At 48.8% G+C, this 17152-nt stretch overlaps 7 protein-coding genes across 7 annotated transcripts; 3 read left to right on the plus strand and 4 right to left on the minus strand.

The window, feature by feature from the left end:
• Positions 1 to 79: 79 nt before the first annotated feature.
• Positions 80 to 2414, minus strand: GGS25DRAFT_502183 (uncharacterized protein). The gene is made up of 7 exons (XM_049262001.1): positions 1573 to 2414; positions 1432 to 1514; positions 1204 to 1348; positions 1105 to 1140; positions 581 to 1046; positions 372 to 512; positions 80 to 302 (listed from the first exon to the last, which is right to left on the minus strand). Exons 1-7 carry the CDS (start codon positions 1759 to 1761, stop codon positions 262 to 264), a joined length of 1101 nt encoding a protein of 366 aa, XP_049113631.1. The 5' UTR covers positions 1762 to 2414; the 3' UTR covers positions 80 to 261.
• A 673-nt stretch (positions 2415 to 3087) lies between these two features.
• Positions 3088 to 4384, plus strand: GGS25DRAFT_502188 (uncharacterized protein). The gene is made up of 3 exons (XM_049262002.1): positions 3088 to 3708; positions 3766 to 3957; positions 4044 to 4384. The coding sequence occupies exons 2-3, from the start codon at positions 3834 to 3836 to the stop codon at positions 4334 to 4336; spliced, it is 417 nt and encodes a 138-aa protein (XP_049113632.1). The 5' UTR covers positions 3088 to 3708; positions 3766 to 3833; the 3' UTR covers positions 4337 to 4384.
• A 439-nt stretch (positions 4385 to 4823) lies between these two features.
• Positions 4824 to 5277, minus strand: GGS25DRAFT_502190 (uncharacterized protein). The gene has a single exon (XM_049262003.1). It carries the CDS (start codon positions 5221 to 5223, stop codon positions 4864 to 4866), a length of 360 nt encoding a protein of 119 aa, XP_049113633.1. The 5' UTR covers positions 5224 to 5277; the 3' UTR covers positions 4824 to 4863.
• A 1588-nt stretch (positions 5278 to 6865) lies between these two features.
• GGS25DRAFT_400484 (reactive mitochondrial oxygen species modulator 1-domain-containing protein) lies at positions 6866 to 7852 on the minus strand. The gene is made up of 5 exons (XM_049258416.1): positions 7564 to 7852; positions 7454 to 7480; positions 7368 to 7397; positions 6959 to 7305; positions 6866 to 6871 (listed from the first exon to the last, which is right to left on the minus strand). Exons 1-4 carry the CDS (start codon positions 7616 to 7618, stop codon positions 7166 to 7168), a joined length of 252 nt encoding a protein of 83 aa, XP_049113634.1. The 5' UTR covers positions 7619 to 7852; the 3' UTR covers positions 6866 to 6871; positions 6959 to 7165.
• Positions 7853 to 9626: 1774 nt separating this feature from the next.
• Positions 9627 to 11983, plus strand: GGS25DRAFT_524344 (uncharacterized protein; the record flags this gene model as incomplete). Its single annotated transcript, XM_049264591.1, has 2 exons — positions 9627 to 10766; positions 10832 to 11983. The coding sequence occupies 2 exons, from the start codon at positions 9627 to 9629 to the stop codon at positions 11981 to 11983; spliced, it is 2292 nt and encodes a 763-aa protein (XP_049113635.1).
• A 1404-nt stretch (positions 11984 to 13387) lies between these two features.
• On the minus strand, positions 13388 to 15154 carry GGS25DRAFT_502215 (uncharacterized protein). The gene is made up of 3 exons (XM_049262004.1): positions 15091 to 15154; positions 14221 to 15011; positions 13388 to 14117 (listed from the first exon to the last, which is right to left on the minus strand). The coding sequence occupies exons 2-3, from the start codon at positions 14450 to 14452 to the stop codon at positions 13750 to 13752; spliced, it is 600 nt and encodes a 199-aa protein (XP_049113636.1). The 5' UTR covers positions 14453 to 15011; positions 15091 to 15154; the 3' UTR covers positions 13388 to 13749.
• Positions 15155 to 15167: 13 nt separating this feature from the next.
• On the plus strand, positions 15168 to 16817 carry GGS25DRAFT_400675 (uncharacterized protein). The gene is made up of 2 exons (XM_049258417.1): positions 15168 to 15679; positions 15744 to 16817. The coding sequence occupies exons 1-2, from the start codon at positions 15424 to 15426 to the stop codon at positions 16568 to 16570; spliced, it is 1083 nt and encodes a 360-aa protein (XP_049113637.1). The 5' UTR covers positions 15168 to 15423; the 3' UTR covers positions 16571 to 16817.
• Positions 16818 to 17152: the final 335 nt, after the last annotated feature.

Consider the following 17152-nt stretch of genomic DNA (forward strand, 5'->3'; position numbering starts at 1 on the left):
AAGTCACATGTAGATAACTAACAGAACCGTCAGCCCAATCAACCACATACGGCGTAGTACAATACCAAGTAAGGTCCTCATCACGGATCACTCTTTCCCATCCATCTGTACTACATGTATGTAGTGATTGCTTCGTCACTTTAAATTGCTTACCCTAGCCTAGCTTACTATAAGAATCTGGAAAATACATCATTATAAATACATCATTATTTCAAAGAGCCTTGGTCCACATAAGCGAACAATCCCCCCAACTCCATCGTCTTATACGATGGCTAGAACGTTTGCTGTGCTTCCTATACCCCCTACACCATCGAGTTAGCTCATCAGCTTGAACAAGAACGGATGAAAACAAAACAAAACTGGGTGTCTACCTTTAACATTATTCGGGGTACTTGCAAGGAAAAATGTCCAACTTTTCCTCTCCGCACATTTCTCTCCAAGCTTCTCCAGATCCCAGAGTTCCCCGATAGGGCAACCCCAGAGCGACAGTAATTTCTCGTGGAGATAATAGTCTGTTTCCAAGCAGATAAATCAGCACTCGTATACAGATGGGCAAAGCAAAGCAACGGATCAAGCCTACCTTTATGAGATGGCCACGATTCAAACGCAGGATGGTCTCCCGCTACAGCTGAGAAGTACGAGTCGTGCAGGAAGTCAAGCATCTCCTCGCTTTGTTCTACCCCTATGTATCGCTGTCCATCATGAGGTCCAAACTGATGCGGTTTCGATTGGTAAGGTGCCCTCTCCTCGTCCGTGAGTGAGTTTGCATTCTTCAAGAATCCGGATCGGACAACCAGTATATCACCTATTTGGACATCGCCTCCTTGCGCTGCCGGCCTCAAATCAATCCCCTGTGTCTTTGCCACTGTGACAAGATCCTTGTATGTGATCTCGTAGTTGTCATAGAATATCGGCTTGATGTTGTTGGCTTCGGCGTAGCGGCCGTAGTCCAGCAGAATACCCCTGCCAGCAATGCCACGAGCCGCCCATGCTTGCATGCCAATTTTTGTGGTTGCGTTGGGTCCGGATATCTCCTCAGGCTTTGTCTAAACGGTCATCTTTCAGCTATCCGGATTTACACCAGTGTTCCATCGTTAGACTTACTCCATTATAGAAATATCCCGACGGCACATGGGCAAACTGGAAAGGCCGTATTAGCCACCATACTGAAAAAAATAATCTAATGGAATCAACCCAGCTTACATGGCGGAAACCGTCCCACTGGGAGGTGCTTTGCGGGTTCATCTCATAGGAATCGTCAAACGTGTGCGAAACTCCCTTTGGGGTAATGAGGTGCTTGAAAGTTTGCCGCCCATAGCATGGCGGCACTGGTTGATCAAATGGGAGACTGATACATAAGAGTTAGTTACAAGAATGGCTAGTAATAGCCTAGCCGTTATTGAAAGCACGATGAGGTAGGTATCTGCTAACTTGAGCGCAATAGTCTCCCCTGAAATAACGGCTTCAAGTGCCTTCTTGACTCTTTCTGGCGTTTGGAGGTTTAGCCTTCCTAGCTTCACAAAGAGTGAGCAATGGGTTTCTTTCAATGGTGTTGTTCAGTTTAGAGCACACCTCATCATCACTTCCCCATATCCATGCCGAATCCTCGGGTTCGCCCGATTTGGGCCTCAAGTCTTTTCTCAACGGAAGCTCCATATCAACCTTCTGGGGTTGATTTCTTATAACGGCACAAAATTGGCAAAGTAAATGAAAATGATCGAGCAAGCTATAGAAAGTCAAAAATCGCCATATGGACACCATCAACGATCCGATGGCGGGGAATTATATATCGATCTTGGGCTAATACTAGGCAAGTTGCATCCGGTAACAAGAATTCAGCCCACCTATCATATTCGCGAATATCATCGTTTCCCCTCACGACGTCCGTCTGGGGAAACCATACCTTTCGACTAGCTGCTTCATATTACTCATCTTGGTAGTACTGACGTTTGCATGCATCAGACTCCGTCGGCCGGGTGAAATTGTTAAGGCCGTACGGCGCTCGTCCGACGTCAACCTACATACAGTCAAGATGGCTATCCACCATTATTATATACCTAGATGCTTAGGTACTAAGTTATAGCTCAGGGCGCTGAGCTCTGAACTCATATTTCTGTACTTGAAATAATATCAGACAATTACTTGAATTTGAACTTTGCAACTCGTAATGAGGTCATCCGCTTTCGTACAGCCTTACGGCTTGGAAGCGAGGTTTTTCTTCTTCAGGCTACAGCTTCGCGGTGAGAGAAATTGAGGGATCAATATTTCCCTTCTCATTACGAGGCTTTTTGAAATAAGCGCGCAGGTCCTTCATGCGCAGTCGGTTGTGATGGCAATGCTTGCGCCCCAAGACAAGGTGGTCAACCTCTTTGCTTCGCAGCGTATGAAATGCCTAGATTCAAGAATTGAAGCTCTATTCATCATGTTTAAGCCGGTAACTCTTTCATATACGTCACTACCTACCGAGAGCTATTATAGTCTGCGGCGTAGAATATTTACCTCCCTACTAGTAGTTATGGTATCCACCACCCCTGATATCCACAACGTATAAATCATGAAGCGGCGTAGCACTCACGAAAGCAGGAAGCATTAATACTGAGAGAACTGCAGGTTTATGCATCGGAACTTAACAGTCACCGACTGCAAATGTCATGAATATCCAAGCATCCCTTCTTTCGCCTATTGTTTGCCTTGTTGCAGAAGTAACATCGCTATAAATTGCGATTGTAACCTGGGTAGGCCTCATATATCGTTGACATGCATAGGTACCTACGTAACTCGCGCCGTCTATGATCATAGATCTTGGTCTACGTAGTAGACTGCCATAGCTTATATGCAAAACTTATTGAATACTTCATCAGGCACCTAAGTATATTCATAGCCCTGTCTGTGGGTGTGTTTTCTCCAACATAGAATCTACATCCACCATTTCACGCCTATGGGTTCGATCTCGTGACCACCCAAAGCTCGAACGTACGCCAAGCTTCACTAAAAATGCACTATGGCCAATAGGAAATACGGTGTGACCTAACATAGAATACTAGTAGATTAGGTAGTTGGTAGGGCCTGTCTCCCTATAACAAGTGTGTGTTAATAGCCCAGGGACTGTTTGATACGGTACGTAATACGATGGAATCTACACTGCCACCCTGTGTCCGTCAGCCCTACAGCTATGCGGCGAATGCAACCCTTCCACGTCTCGACCTTGGTCGCAGAACCCTCACACCGCGGCTTTCTACATCGAAATCCTCCACATACTTAGTTAAATGGGTTGAAGATGACAAAGATCAGCACACAAATACACCACCTTGATTCGACTGCCAGAGCTTCTTGACTGGATATCCAATATCCCGGGATACGTATTGAGCTCTGCGCAGTACCTACAAACGCACTCATGTGATTTCTGCGGCGGTGCTGGGCCAATAGAGAGACTCGAATGACGCCTAACTGGTGTTTTATACATATCTCCATGGGTATCGCCCAGTGACCAAGTGCCAGCTCGTAGCGCGACAAAGGACCCGTGCCGTCTTGGGACCACGGACCGAGATGGGGGGGAGCCCTATGTGAAGAGGCAGCTATTTTTAACAACGGCAAGAGTTGTGTCTGTTCCCTATCATGCTGGCGATGTGGTTGGCGAGCGAGCGGTGAAGTGGCCGTGTGATGGAGGCTCCTGAATGTGTATATAAGCCTGCCTGTTGTCTGCGTGTAGTAAGACCTCCTATCTATCTGCCAGAGATATATCACAGACAGACAACCTTATTTCAGTCATAAAACAAAAAAAGAAACATCGAACGAGCTACCTACCATTATACCAAATCACTTGACTCGCAATCATGTATTCCAACATCTTCTACATCGCCACCCTCTTCCTCAGCTACCTAACCCTCCAAGCCTCCGCCTCCGTCGCGATGGGCTCCCTCACCTTCCGCAAAGCCGACGGCGACGTAGTAACGCCAGGTAAGAATTTCCCCTCTCGCCCCTTTCCCTTCCCCCTTCCCCCTCTCCCACATAAAAGAACAGCCCCAGCTAACAGAACAAACAAGCCGCCTGGGTCGGCACGGACCACCCGATCGAGATGTCCAAGTGCCCGAAGAGCGACGGCGTCAGCTACCACCAGTTCAACAACCTGAAGCTGTGCGAGCGCAACGGGGTGTCCGAGGCCTTCAAGCTGCGCAGGGGGGATGGGAGTGTGCACGAGTACACGTTCCACTGCGCGCAGCAGGACGGGAGGAACGTGTTCGGGCTGTGCGAGGGGGGCAGGTGCTCGACGTGCAGGGAGGTGCAGGATGTCTGGAGGGGGTTCTGCGGGTTCAATCTGCATTATTCTTGTGATTAGATAGATGCCTTGCCTTGTCTAGGAACCTAGGGGCTTAGGAGGGTGGGCTTTTCGGGCGCTTGGGTGGGTTGATCTGGGTACATCTCCTGTGCGGCTCTTCAGCCGGTTATGAGCAATGATTCAAGGGCTGGGTATGGTGGCTTGGGGATGGTATTGGATGTTTGTCTTGGGTTAAGACTATTAGATGATACCTGATCCTCTTATTGGGAGTTGAAAATTATAGATAAATAGGTACCTAACTTACCAACGTGGTATAATCGTTACATGAAATCAAAATCGACGAGCGTAGATGTCAAAAATAAATGCATAGCTACATTCTATGATTATTTGACTTCAAATCTAGGTAACTCTGTAAATTCAGCATCAGGAATTGAATGTTCGGGAGTCGGTTATGTGCCGTTAGGTAGCCCCCCTATCATCTCATTCATAAACTCAAAGCTGCTATACTATCCCTCCCCCCCCTTTTCCAACTAACACCCCAAACCCCATCCACCTCACAGCACCCCCTTCACTCTACCTCCCCCCCCCTAAGCCGGCTCCCCATTAACCGCAAACGCACACCGACACGCGCTCTCCGCCTCAAGCCCACTCGAGATATCCCTACAGACACAGTGGTTGTTCCCAATCGAGTACAGCCCATTCGCATACCTGAACCGAAAGTACCCTCCCGCCGGGTCGAAATCCACGCGGTCAACCGTCAGCACGTACGGCAGGAAGTTCTCCTCGATAAAATACGGGATCCCGCAGTCGTTGCCCTCGTCGTCGGGGGAGTAGACCCCGCGCAAGGTGCAGGCGTTGTCGAAGATGAGGAAGGAGTTGGCGGAGGCGAGGCCGCCGAAGGGGGCCTCGGAGGAGAAGGTGGGGACGGAGACCTCGGATGTGTCCATGGCGAAGGTCCAGGCGCCGGCGCCCTGGGGGGAGCAGAGCGCGGCGTTGAGGGTGGGCGGGGGGGAGATGAGGGAGTTGCTGAGTTGGCAGGCGGCGCTGGCGAGGCGGGCTAGGGCGAGGGTTATAGTGAGGAGGTAGGTGTAGTGGGCCATGGTTGTAGATAGGTATTGGGTAGATATTGATGCTGTGAAGAGTGTCGAATGGATTTATGCTTGATAACTGGACGGTTGGCAGCTTTTTATAGGGAGGTAGCCAAGGCATGAGCTTGCTATGCTACTTTGATTTCATTGTTCTCGGGAGGATTTGAGTATCATGTTGAAGCGCATTTTGGAAGCAGAGATGTAGGCCAATCCTACCACTTTGAGTGACGGCTGGTAAGTAGCGAAGCTGCATCTAGGCCAGATCCTTGAAATTTTATGCTACTCCGGGGATTCAATTTGCAATATCATCTGATGAAACCCGTTATTGTGTGCTCTGGATTAGGCAGGTTTTGAGGCTGCTATCGTCAGCCGGACTTCTTCCCCTGAGCTGAGGTGAATCGGCATTTCAATTGGGTCGAAAGTTTTATATTTAGAGCTGGGCGTTTTTACCCGTTGAATATATGACCGCATCTAGGCCTTGTTGTAATGCTTGGCTCGTTATGTTCAGATCCATCGCGGCCGCCACCTCGTCACTATGTCGCTTTATATTAGACCTCACAGCCCCGTTAAAGATTTCCTATGGCGATATCGTCTAGGTTAGGGGACCACCAAAATTCCTAGCACTGGTACTTTAGGACGATACTCTTGCCGTCTTCCTCACAGATGGGCTCATCTGCCACGCGATGCTGCCTACGATGGTGGCGCTTCATTGGCGTTATACTCATATCCCCAAGCTTCATTTCAAGGAACAGGAATTACCCAAGTCCTAAGAGAACCTTCCTCGGATTATCGATTGATCATTTAGGATGCAGAAGTCCTTACTTCTTGGCAATCCTTTCTAAGCCATGAATACGGGGTTCAGTTGAGTTTTTATAGAAATTTGATACCATAAGCGTACATATTATGCGATCGATCCAGGAAAGGAGGATGAGAAAAAGAATGAGCGAAGAGGTGAGCGTTGACGAATGTTAATATCTTCGGGTCAAGATCAGTATCGGATGTGGTTGGATATGGCTATCCTGGAATTCGACGTCCTATGGAGTGAGTATAAGGAATTAAAAATAGAACTGTGTCTTACCAGAGCGAACTTTCGCAGGTCATAAGGCAAGTTTATCATTCTGGCCTATTCATTAAATCCCCTTGCTGTTTAGTATCGTCGCACTCCTAAAGCCACGAAAGCATCACTAACAGTATTTGATAGATCCTTTCTTGGCTGACGCTCCGTAGCTTTGTAATGATAGTAAAGTTGAGCTGGTTTTACTACCGAATATATACCTAGTAATGACATTGGATGGTTCCTCGCTCAATCCCTCTTGGCTTCTCGAAGCTGCTGTCATGAGTTTTATGTACAAATGCTCGTAATCGTACAATGTCCTAGTCAGAAAACATGTGGCCATAGTGATATGCCTCTGTTAAATAGAACCAGGCCACAGAACTTTCATATAATAGTCGGTCTCAAAGGGGGGATTTCTTCATAGTATTGAGTTCATATCAGCCGCTAGAACTACTACGAGGCGCCGAAGTCAGGTATTGAGATCGATATCTACCTTGGGTAGGTACCTATGCGGGTAAGTATGAATTACCCCGGGCTTACAATGATTTTATAGCCATTATTCTCAGTTCCGGTTCCGTGGCCGCATGGTAGGAAAATGATAAGGGACTAATTTGGGCGTTGGTATGTGCCCGGTCTTGCGATGATGAAAGGTCGTCGCTGTGCTCGCGCAAAGGCCTCAACCGCAATAGGTGACGCATCGGTTCTGATGACACTTCCAATTGACATGAAAAAACTGACCAGGGGTTGTTAATCCAGAGTTGCGCAGAAGTTGGGTAAGATCTTAGGTTTCACCCACCCGAATGTAGCCCCGGAGCCCAGCATATATTGCCCCAGTGTTCGCATTATGCCGTTCGTGCCCGCGCCATATCGAAAGATGTTCACCGTTCCTATCCACCAAGTTGTTAGTGATGTGGGCTCGTCTGAGGGGTCAGACGATGTGAAAGCGCACCGAAAATGAAGCCGATGATAACGCCAACGCCTACAACGAGAATTAGTTAAACTGGCGCACCTCGGGATTTATAGCGGGTCACATACTGCCACCCATCATGGCGCCCATCTTGACTGTTTTCCTCAGAAATACGACGTTAGCGATTACCCTCGACCCTACATGTTGAGCAAGCTGGAAAGCGCAGAGAAAGACGAACGTTTGTCGAGGTTAGAGGGGCCATGAGAGCCACGGTTCGATGGCATAGGCGGCATCTTGTGATTTTATTTATTTTGGTACCAATGATACGTGGGTGGGATAGAACCAAGCAGGCGACCTAGTAGTGTTTGATAGTTGTCGCAGAGGGCATAGAGCGCTTGAGGTTCGAGAGGTTCGAGAGGGGTTACTATCGTGAGATTCTAAAAAATTAATTCAATTAATAGTATTTAGAGTCTTATCGATAAACATCCGTATTCAAACATCCAATTAATTTAGTCGCTTACTTAATGACATCAAGGAGGTCCGGGCGTTTCAATGTTAAGTTGGCACTGGAAACTTAAACTTGAGATCTGTCACGTGAAATGAATGTGCCATAAATAAATGGGGTAGTACATGGGTACCTGTTAACTTCTCAAAACGTATAAGTGCATTTAATTAACTATTAGTATCATGGATATTCAAGTTATCATGTACAGTGCATGTACATGTACATCCATACGTTTGCATGTGCGTTTCAACACTAACGTATCTGGACCTATTCAGATTAATTACTAGGTATGTAGATACATATCTGTTCTTAGTGGCTACATACTAGGTATGTACTTACTACAGTCTACTCCAAATCAAATGAATCAGCACAGTACATACCTTCATTGTTCAGCTTCAAATGTTCATACACTCAGTGCTTGATATAATCGTGTAACTATATTGGTATACTAAAATAAACCATATGTTACCTAATATCAGATTATTTAATCTCATAGTATCAGACAGGTGGATCAACCTGAGAGGCATCCAAAAAGGAGAAGCAAAAGAAGAAACCAAAAATAAAATGAAGGTTGCGGCTCTCTCCTCAAGTTCGCATTTCGACTTGGACCAACTGGACCGATCTCCTTTCCCCTCGCCCCTCCCCATGTCGTTGCCACACTAAAATAGTTCAAGTTGAAATGTTGCTAAGAAGGTAAAGCGCTTAAGTTGAGAGGTACATAACTACGACGTAGCCTTTTAGAGTTCAAGGTTCAACTGTTTCCACATGCATGTTGCAACGAAACATTGAATGTACCAAGGTACAATACAATGAATACATAGTACCTACATGTTTCCAGTACTGCATGTACCGGGTATCAACTTGATGTTGCAACCGTCAACTGGTCTGTAACTGGGGTTAGCGCACCCCTAGGCTGTAGCAGGCTAGTGGGCTTAGGTTATTAGGCCCCTGTATGGATGGATGACATTGGCTGTGTAGTAGATAGCTGTCCTACTGTAGTGATGAGAATAAAGTACCCTACTTCAACAACGTAACCCAGCGCTGAGTTGAATACCAAAGGGAAAAAGCTACATGTAAAGCTAAAGCCACCTGCAAAAAGAGAGAGAGAGAGAGCCAAGGACCACCCAAACTTCTATCTCTGGCGCTTCCAAATCTTTGGACAACCACAACGAGAAAAAAAAAAAAGCACCAAAGCCACCAGAGCACCAAGCACAAACCTCTTCCTCTAATATTGCCCAAACCAATTCATCATATTTTCCAACCAAACGCCTCCCATTCTATTCCACCCCCTTATCAGATCGCATGGTATGTTTTTGAACCTTCATTTTCTCTTACCGCGCTCGAATCACATTTCAAATCCGTTAATCGCCCCCGGCGTACCCGTAAACAACCGCATTCAACGTCCCGTCGCCCTACAAACTTCCACCGTTTTACCTTCTACGCTCTCCTTTTACTACCTAGACATAGTGACTAATTTTATTCAATCTTGGTTACAGACAAAAAAAAAATAACAATAACAACAACAACCACATTGGCAACCATTTTTTGTCTTCTGGCTCATTTGTATTTTTTTTTATAACGATCGCTCTTTTTTTCTCTCCCAATCCTCTTTTTCATTCTATTTGGAAACCCTCCCCCCACCAAACTTAGGCATATTTCGTTACTGAGGTCTTTCCGGTCGCGTGCATGATCAGCGGAAGGGGCCTGATCCACCCCCCAACACGACTCCTTCATTCTCCGCGTCCTCATCTACATACTTCTTTTCCATCTAGTACTTCATTGCGCCGCTATTCCTCATGACAGCTGTCGCGAGTCCGCCTACTTTCAATCAACACAATCGGCCGGCATGGGGTATTAACGGCGGTCACGCCGGACAGATAAATCCCATGAATCCCGACGAGTTGAATCGAATGTTTTTGCCCCGAAAGAATTTGCAACGAAATAATTCCTCTTCTTCCATCTCCTCGACCTCTTCCGTTTCCTCCACCTCCACCATCGCTACTCCGGGTTCTCAGACGAATGGCAATGCTATGCCGGTGCAAAATGATATGGGCGCTTGGAGCAATGGTGCCGGAACACGAAAACGACCGCAACCAAAAGCTCCCTGGCCTGCTCCGAAACCAGATGCTCAGTCCGATTTTGTTCGCATGTCCGCCGGTCGGCCTCAGTTGATTAACGGTATCAACGGCTCTACGCCAATGCATTCACCTGCACCAGTGTTACCTTCGCAGGGCATGATTGGGGCGCAACAGGCCATGCCTCGTCCTATGCCAGAATCTTTACCTTCTGGAAACCAGCCAGTTTTGTATCTCCTGTCTCTGAATGGCACGTTCGAGCGCAAGACAATATCTGTACCATTCGGACCTGATACCCTTAGGATTGGTCGTCAGACGAATGCAAAGACTGTTCCTACACCGGTAAATGGTTTCTTCGATTCTAAAGTTCTTTCACGTCAACATGCCGAAATTTGGGCGGATCGCCAGGGTAAGATATGGATCCGCGATGTTAAATCTTCCAACGGCACCTTTGTCAATGGTACGCGACTTTCGCAGGAGAATCGAGAGTCGGAACCGCACGAGCTACAAACTGGTGACCACTTGGAACTGGGCATCGATATAGTGAGCGAGGACCAAAAGACGGTTGTCCATCATAAAGTAGCCGCAAAGGTTGAGCATGCAGGATTTATGAGCACTTCGAACAATTTACTCGATATCAATTTTGGTGATCTTGATCCAACGAATGGATCCATCATGATGATGGGGCCTCAAGGGGCTCTTCCGGTACGACCGCGAACCGGAAGCCAAGCTTCTATGGCGAGTAACGGGCGAGTTGGTCCGGGTGGTGGCATGATGGGGTCACAAACAAACGTCATGGCCCATCAGCGGGGACTCTTCTATTCCCCCATCAGTACCGAACAGATCGTCAAACGACTTCAGGTGAGTCTAGACCATTGTGTCTTTTCGATGCTGGGTACCTGGGATATGACTAACGCGACTCTCAGCACGAAATGCGAACTCAACGCTTGCAATCTCAGGATTTAGGCCGAACGAACCAGTTTGTTCAGGGCCTCCTAACAAAGGATGACATTAAGGACAGCGAGAAGCATGACTTAATCGAGCAGCCAAAGTCCCAGATAATCCATAGCAATGGGTTTTCATCATTCAGGTCCAACGATAACAAGACCAGGTTCTCCGACCCCCCGGCGCCTCCGCCGCAGCAGCCTTTACCCGAAAAGCCGGACGTGCCGTCCTTGAAGCGAGGGATAACGGAACGTCCGAAGCAAAGTAACCAAAGCTTGTCGCCAATTCGCCCGGACGGTAATTCAAGCCAAATTTTGCAGCTGACAGAAGCACTTAACAGCGCAAAGCGAGAGATTGAGACTCAAAGTTCCCGTATGCGAGACTTGGAGGAAACCCTCCAACGAGAACGACAAGCCCGGGAGCTCGCAGAGGAATTGGCCAGGAGACTAGAAGATGCTGCTGCTGTGAAGACGAACGGTGCTCCTGTCAAGCCTGAAACCCAAGAGACCGCATTGGAAGCAGCCTTTGAGCCACCCACAGATGAGATATCGACATCCGTAGCTAACAACACGGCCACTGAACCTGGCAAAGCACCTCATGCACAAGCTGAGATTATCGAGGCTTCTGCTACACATTTGCAAGCTCAGATCGAATCAATGATGTTGGAGATGAAAGAGATGCGACAGCAGCTAGATTCTTACAAACACCGGGCGGAAACCGCTGAAGCAGAAAGAGATACAGACCGTAAGAGCCTTGCGGAAATGGCTTTGCAAATACGAAGAGATGTCGAAGCCAGAGAAGCTGCTGCGCGAGAAAAGTCTCTTGCGCGCAACCGGGTTTCAGAAAATTCCATTGACCGAGGTGTCATTTCCAAGAAGTCGACTCCTACATCGAGAACGCCCTCCCCCAAATCCAACGAGGGCCCATCGATTTCTAGCGAGCCCCCCGACTATCCCACGCTCTCAAGAGCCAACACGATAACGCCACAGACGGCGGCGTCTGGACTGCTATCACATGACCAAGCATTGACAAATAGCATACCTTACGCATCTATGATAGGAGTGGTCCTAATCGGTATGGGCTTGATGGCTTATATAAACGGCTGGGAACCACATCCAAGGCTAGAACGATAGACCAACGGTTACCTGGTTCCACGACCTTCCTAACTTTTTACTCACTATACCCTTTCTCCCGCTCATATCAGATCAGATACTGAGATTACCCATCCCCTTCCTTAACACACTCATGGCTTCATTCCCTTTGTATCTATTCTATAATAAGCCCGTTTCACTGCCTCGCATCTTCAGATACTAGTCTTTTTTGTTGTAACAAGGCATTGCTTTGGGAAACCGGCGTTGAGGTGGTGGCAAGTGGTTTACGTGAACAAGGCCACAGGGCTAACGGGGCTTTGGTCCTTTTACTTTCTCATTTCGGCTCGACTTGTATCTACAGGTGCCAACGCACCATGGTTTGGCACAGTCGACCTCATAACCTGTCTCTATGGTTTAGTTTGTGATAGGATACGGAAAAGAAAACGAAATACGTTCGGATCAAGAGCCTGCCTCTATTGTAAGAAGATAGTGGCTAGCCAGAAAGAATGCAATGACGTGCATCTCAAAAAGTAGGCCCTGTCTTTGTCAGGTATTAGGTAGGGGCTGGTTATGGTCCTGCGCGACCTGGTGGGTAGTGTGATGTTGCCAAAAACTCCCCGGCACCGATATCACATCTCCAGAGGTAGCAATGTGCTTGTTTGCATAGTGTATGGATAATGAAACGCGTACCCTTTTTTTTTATACACTTGCCAGGCTACTAGTACTTATTAGGCGCTCTATTGTAAACTTAGCACAAGTGATATCAATGTCTTGACCTGTTTTATAAAGCTTTTCTGTCTTTGAGGGTGATTACCTAGTAGGTAGTCGTTGTTGTTGTGCGTGTGTGTTGTGATTGGGCAGGTATATGGTAAGGACGTACGTCTTCTTGGACAATGGACTCAGTCACTCAGTGTGTTTGTTTAGTAAGTGGTTGGCACTAGGACAGGTGAGTGCCTAGTTATGCCCGGCTTTGTTTCTTGGTCGGCTAACTTGATACTTGGGGGCTGTGGGTAGGTAGGTACCTAGGCAGGGTTGATATCATGATGTCCTCCGCGGCTGTGTGTGTGCAGGGTGCTTGTCGAGGATACTTACTACCCTTATATATTCATGTTCGTCAAATACTAGGTAGGTGTATACCGTAGGTAGGTAGGTATCTAGGTATCTATGGCGCAGTCAGTTCGTTGGACATAATAGGGTACTTATGCATGTGTATAGGTGTATAACAGAGGCGGGGGAAGAAAAGCTGACGGATAGATTAGGTACTGTAACTACCTAGTTAGCTACTAGTTATGGATAAAGGGGTGAAATGAATATCACGATGCCTTCAGAGCTATGATGAAGTATTTGTGTCTATCAAGTAATGATCAAGACAATGCGCATCGGGATAATGACAATAACGATAAGGAATAGGAGGGTGGGAGACGATGGCAGTGGCAGTGGCAGTGGCAGGGAGTCTACGCTTGGTTTGATACATTTGGTAAGTGGCTAGGTATATGACGATTGACCTACCTAGGTTAGTCAAGTTGCCAGCTTATTTTTTCCTAGATTTTGATGACATGTGCCATTCCCTCTCTCTGCTACTCTCTTTAGTAGAGGTCCTTTCACGATTTCCCCTTTTCCTTTGCTGATATTCACGGATATAGCTACCAGGTAATTAGATAAGTGCCTATGTATTCCCATGTAGCTGGCAGGTTAGGTACCTAAATCACACCCTCCAATATCTATAGGTACTAACTAACTACCTAGGTCGGTACCTAGATAACACCTCTCCATTACCACCCCCTTCCCCCTCTCCTCAGATACCCTCCCTACCAATCAACAGCCCAAGGGCCCCCAACATCGCACATCGCCGCCACATCCGCCACCGTCCTGTCCCGCGGCGCCGGCCACATGAACTCCAGCCGCCGCAGCACCTTCGCCGTCTCCTCCTCCTCCTCCTCCTCCCGCACCGCCCGCGCCTCCGCCTTAAACTGGTCGTCGTGGGGGAAACGGCCCTGGTCGATGCAGAAGAGGAGCACGTCGGGGCGCCGGTCGAGGAGGGAGCGGGTGGCGAGGAGGCGGCGGAGGCGGGTGTCTGAGGAGGAGGAGGGGGGGAAGAGGCGGCTGTGCTGCGCGGCGAGGTCCTCGAAGGTGCCGGTGCGGTAGGTCTTGAAGATTTGCTCGAAAGGGGCAGCGTCTAGGTAAGGGGAGTTAGTCGATGGCTCTTGGTATCTATGTAAGTAGTACCTAGGTAGGTATTTATAATGAGTAGGGGGGACGGGAGAGGGGGGCCGGCTCGCCTTTCAGGGGCTCCGTCTCCGCGGCAACAGTCTGCACGGCGTAGGCGAAGGGGTCGTGGGCGCGCAGGCTACTGTCGTTCCCGGTGCAGCTCTCGCCCATGTGCTCGTGGGTCACGCCAGCTAGGTGCTGGAGGATATGGTGGTAGTACTCGTCCTCGTCGATTTTGTGCTCGGCCTTTGCGGTCGAGGCCTCGCGGTAGCATAGGGATTTGGTGGTTGTTGGTGAGGCCATGGTTGGATAGCTCTTAGGGTTGGTTGCTCTTCAATATCACACGGGGGGGTTATGCGATTATGAAGTTTCAGATTAAGAGCTCTTTTTTGTATAAATATGTAGAAATGCTTCCCGATATGATAAGGTAAATATATATTGTTCGTGTTTAGTCGACTATTGCGTTAACTTGAAGCTGAAATATGCCATGGAGTATGTCTGAATTTATGCCTTACCAAAATACCGTGTGTAATTGGTGTGGAAGTGTTAGGCGAAAAGGGGGAGTGGTGTGGCGCATGGCTCGGTTGCCTGGCGATCGTCCAAACCTCGATGCATCGGATCTATGCAGCATCTCATGTTGTTGCGATGCTGAGAGAGGGTTGATGCCTACCTACCTAGGTATATTTCTCCAAGACTAATGACCATAAAGTTTATTGGGAATCGTTTCCGATTCGTGTAGGTAAGCATACAAAAGTCCCAGATTGCCTGTCGTGGAAAAGTAGATATGGGGGTGGTCTGCAAAGTCTAAGCGGTGATGGTATTGGCTGAGATTAATATTCTAGAATTCTCAAAACACTATCTACTTAAGTAGGCAGTTAGTAGATACAGTAATATATCGAGATTCTTATGTCTGCCTGGGTTCAGATCGTGGCGGTGCTTACCCATGAGACCAATGTGAAGCTGGCGCAGCAGGAGAGGCCTCGCTGTCAATGTGCTACATTAGGTATCGTGCCTGTTTGAACAAGGAAAAAGAAAAAAGAAATAAGAATTTAGTTAATGCTTATATCTAGTATCTACTCAGGCTGTAGCCTCGTACGTATATCTAGTAGGTAATAACCATATGTGCAGTATCAAATTCATTTATACCCACCTTTTGATCTACCTTCTTCACGCCGAGCAATACATTCGTGTCAGAAACTCGCGGTACTCACTTTGCATATCCTCCCATTGTTAACCAACACCTTGCACATATTCATTCTGAAGAAATAGTAGTCATGGAGACAAGTCAGGATACACCGGGCTGTTACCACCACACGGCCTCGCAATACGACCAAAACCTCATCTCCACACAAGTCTTCTTCTCCCAGTGTCTTAGCCATCTAGGCCCTACCAGTAGCCGGGTTCATCACCAAGAAGACACAGAGCCGTTGACCCAACAGCTCAGGCCTCTGTTCTGGAAGGGCCAGTTTGGGCCCGTCGCTGCTGCGATCAAGCTATGTGAGACCGACCCTTTGGCGGAGTCGATCACGGGTATGTTATTGTTTCCCATACCCACAATTTCCCAATTCATTAATCAAAGACTTTCCGGGAACAGTGGAGGAACTAGTGCCCCTATTCGTAGCATGCGCAACTGCACCAGCGACCATAGAAACCATCCAAGCCTCAGCCAGCCAAAACATTCTCGCCTCCCCCCTATTCCGCCAAGCCCTCATCGTGACCTCCTTGAAAAGCGGCAACGATCCCCTCGCCCGCGCTCTCATCACCCACGCACCCGCCACCCCTCCACCCCCGGAAACCTGCGTGTTCAAGATGCACCTCTCCTCCCTCGTCGAAGAAGAGGAGATCCCCGCGGGCGCGTGGGCCGCCCTCGTGACAGCCGGGTGGGCCGCGCCATCCGCGAAGCTGGTCCTCTGGGGCGCGTCCAGCAGCAGCGGGCCCGACGGCGTCGCCTTGCTCGAAGCCCTCGCCGCCGCCGGCTACGACATGCACGCGAACGCGACGTACAGGGAGGCGCTGCCGTCGCTGGCGCTCGTCACCAGCGAGCCGGAGGTCATCGCGCACCTGTTCGCGCTGTACGGCGTGGTGCCGACGAGCGACATGCTGGTCCAGGCCGTGGAGGCGCGGGACGCGGGCCGCGTGGAGGTGCTGAGGTGGCTGCTGGACACGTACGCGCTCGACGTGAACTATGTCCGCACGGGAGGACGCGGGCCCTTCGACGCGGACCCGGCGCGCGCGGGCGACCCGAGGGAGAGGGCGGAGATGGAGCATGCGGTGCGGCAGGCGGGGAGGCTGGAGAAGCCGAGGACGGCGCTGCATGCTGCGGTGCTCAGAGGGAACGCGGAGGCGTGTGAGTTTTTGAGGGGGAGAGGCGCGGTGGATGGCGCTGCGTCGGAGCTACGCCGTGACTTATATGATAAATAGCCTGGCTCAAGCAAGTATGGAGTTTTGATGAAGATGGCCATTCGACCAGTTATGCTTAGAATACCTACAAGTTGCATAGGCACATACATACATACATACCTACCCAGAATACCAACCAGCTGCGTACTAGGTACCTACCTACCTACCTACCTACCTAGGCAGGCAAAGAAGCAGTTCCCAAGAATGTTGCTCAAACGCGAATAGGCTATAACTAAATAAGACTCATAAATAAAGGGACATTTTGGATCTTAGATAGTTACTTACCTAAGTACAATTGCGTAATCGTCGCGACATCGCGAAGAACGATGATCCTCGCCTCAGCGCCCCACCCCACGTCTTCTCACACCGGGTCTATCATGCCGGTTCATGCCATTCTCTACCCATAAGTTAGTTATGTATCTCTCCACTTCCCCCCACGATTGTACAGCCTCATTACTTCCGCAGGCGAAGCAAGCAACATAGGTATGTATGTATGTATGTAGGCCAGGCCCCCGCCGTTCGACGACGGATTTATCATGCCGATGAATCGGAAGAAGAATGATGATGATGGGAGTTTTTTTGGGCCGGATCTCGTCTGCGCCA

This window comes from Hypoxylon fragiforme (genome assembly GCF_022984875.1).
Source record: "Hypoxylon fragiforme strain CBS 206.31 chromosome Unknown GGS25scaffold_8, whole genome shotgun sequence".
Taxonomy (NCBI): domain Eukaryota; kingdom Fungi; phylum Ascomycota; class Sordariomycetes; order Xylariales; family Hypoxylaceae; genus Hypoxylon; species Hypoxylon fragiforme.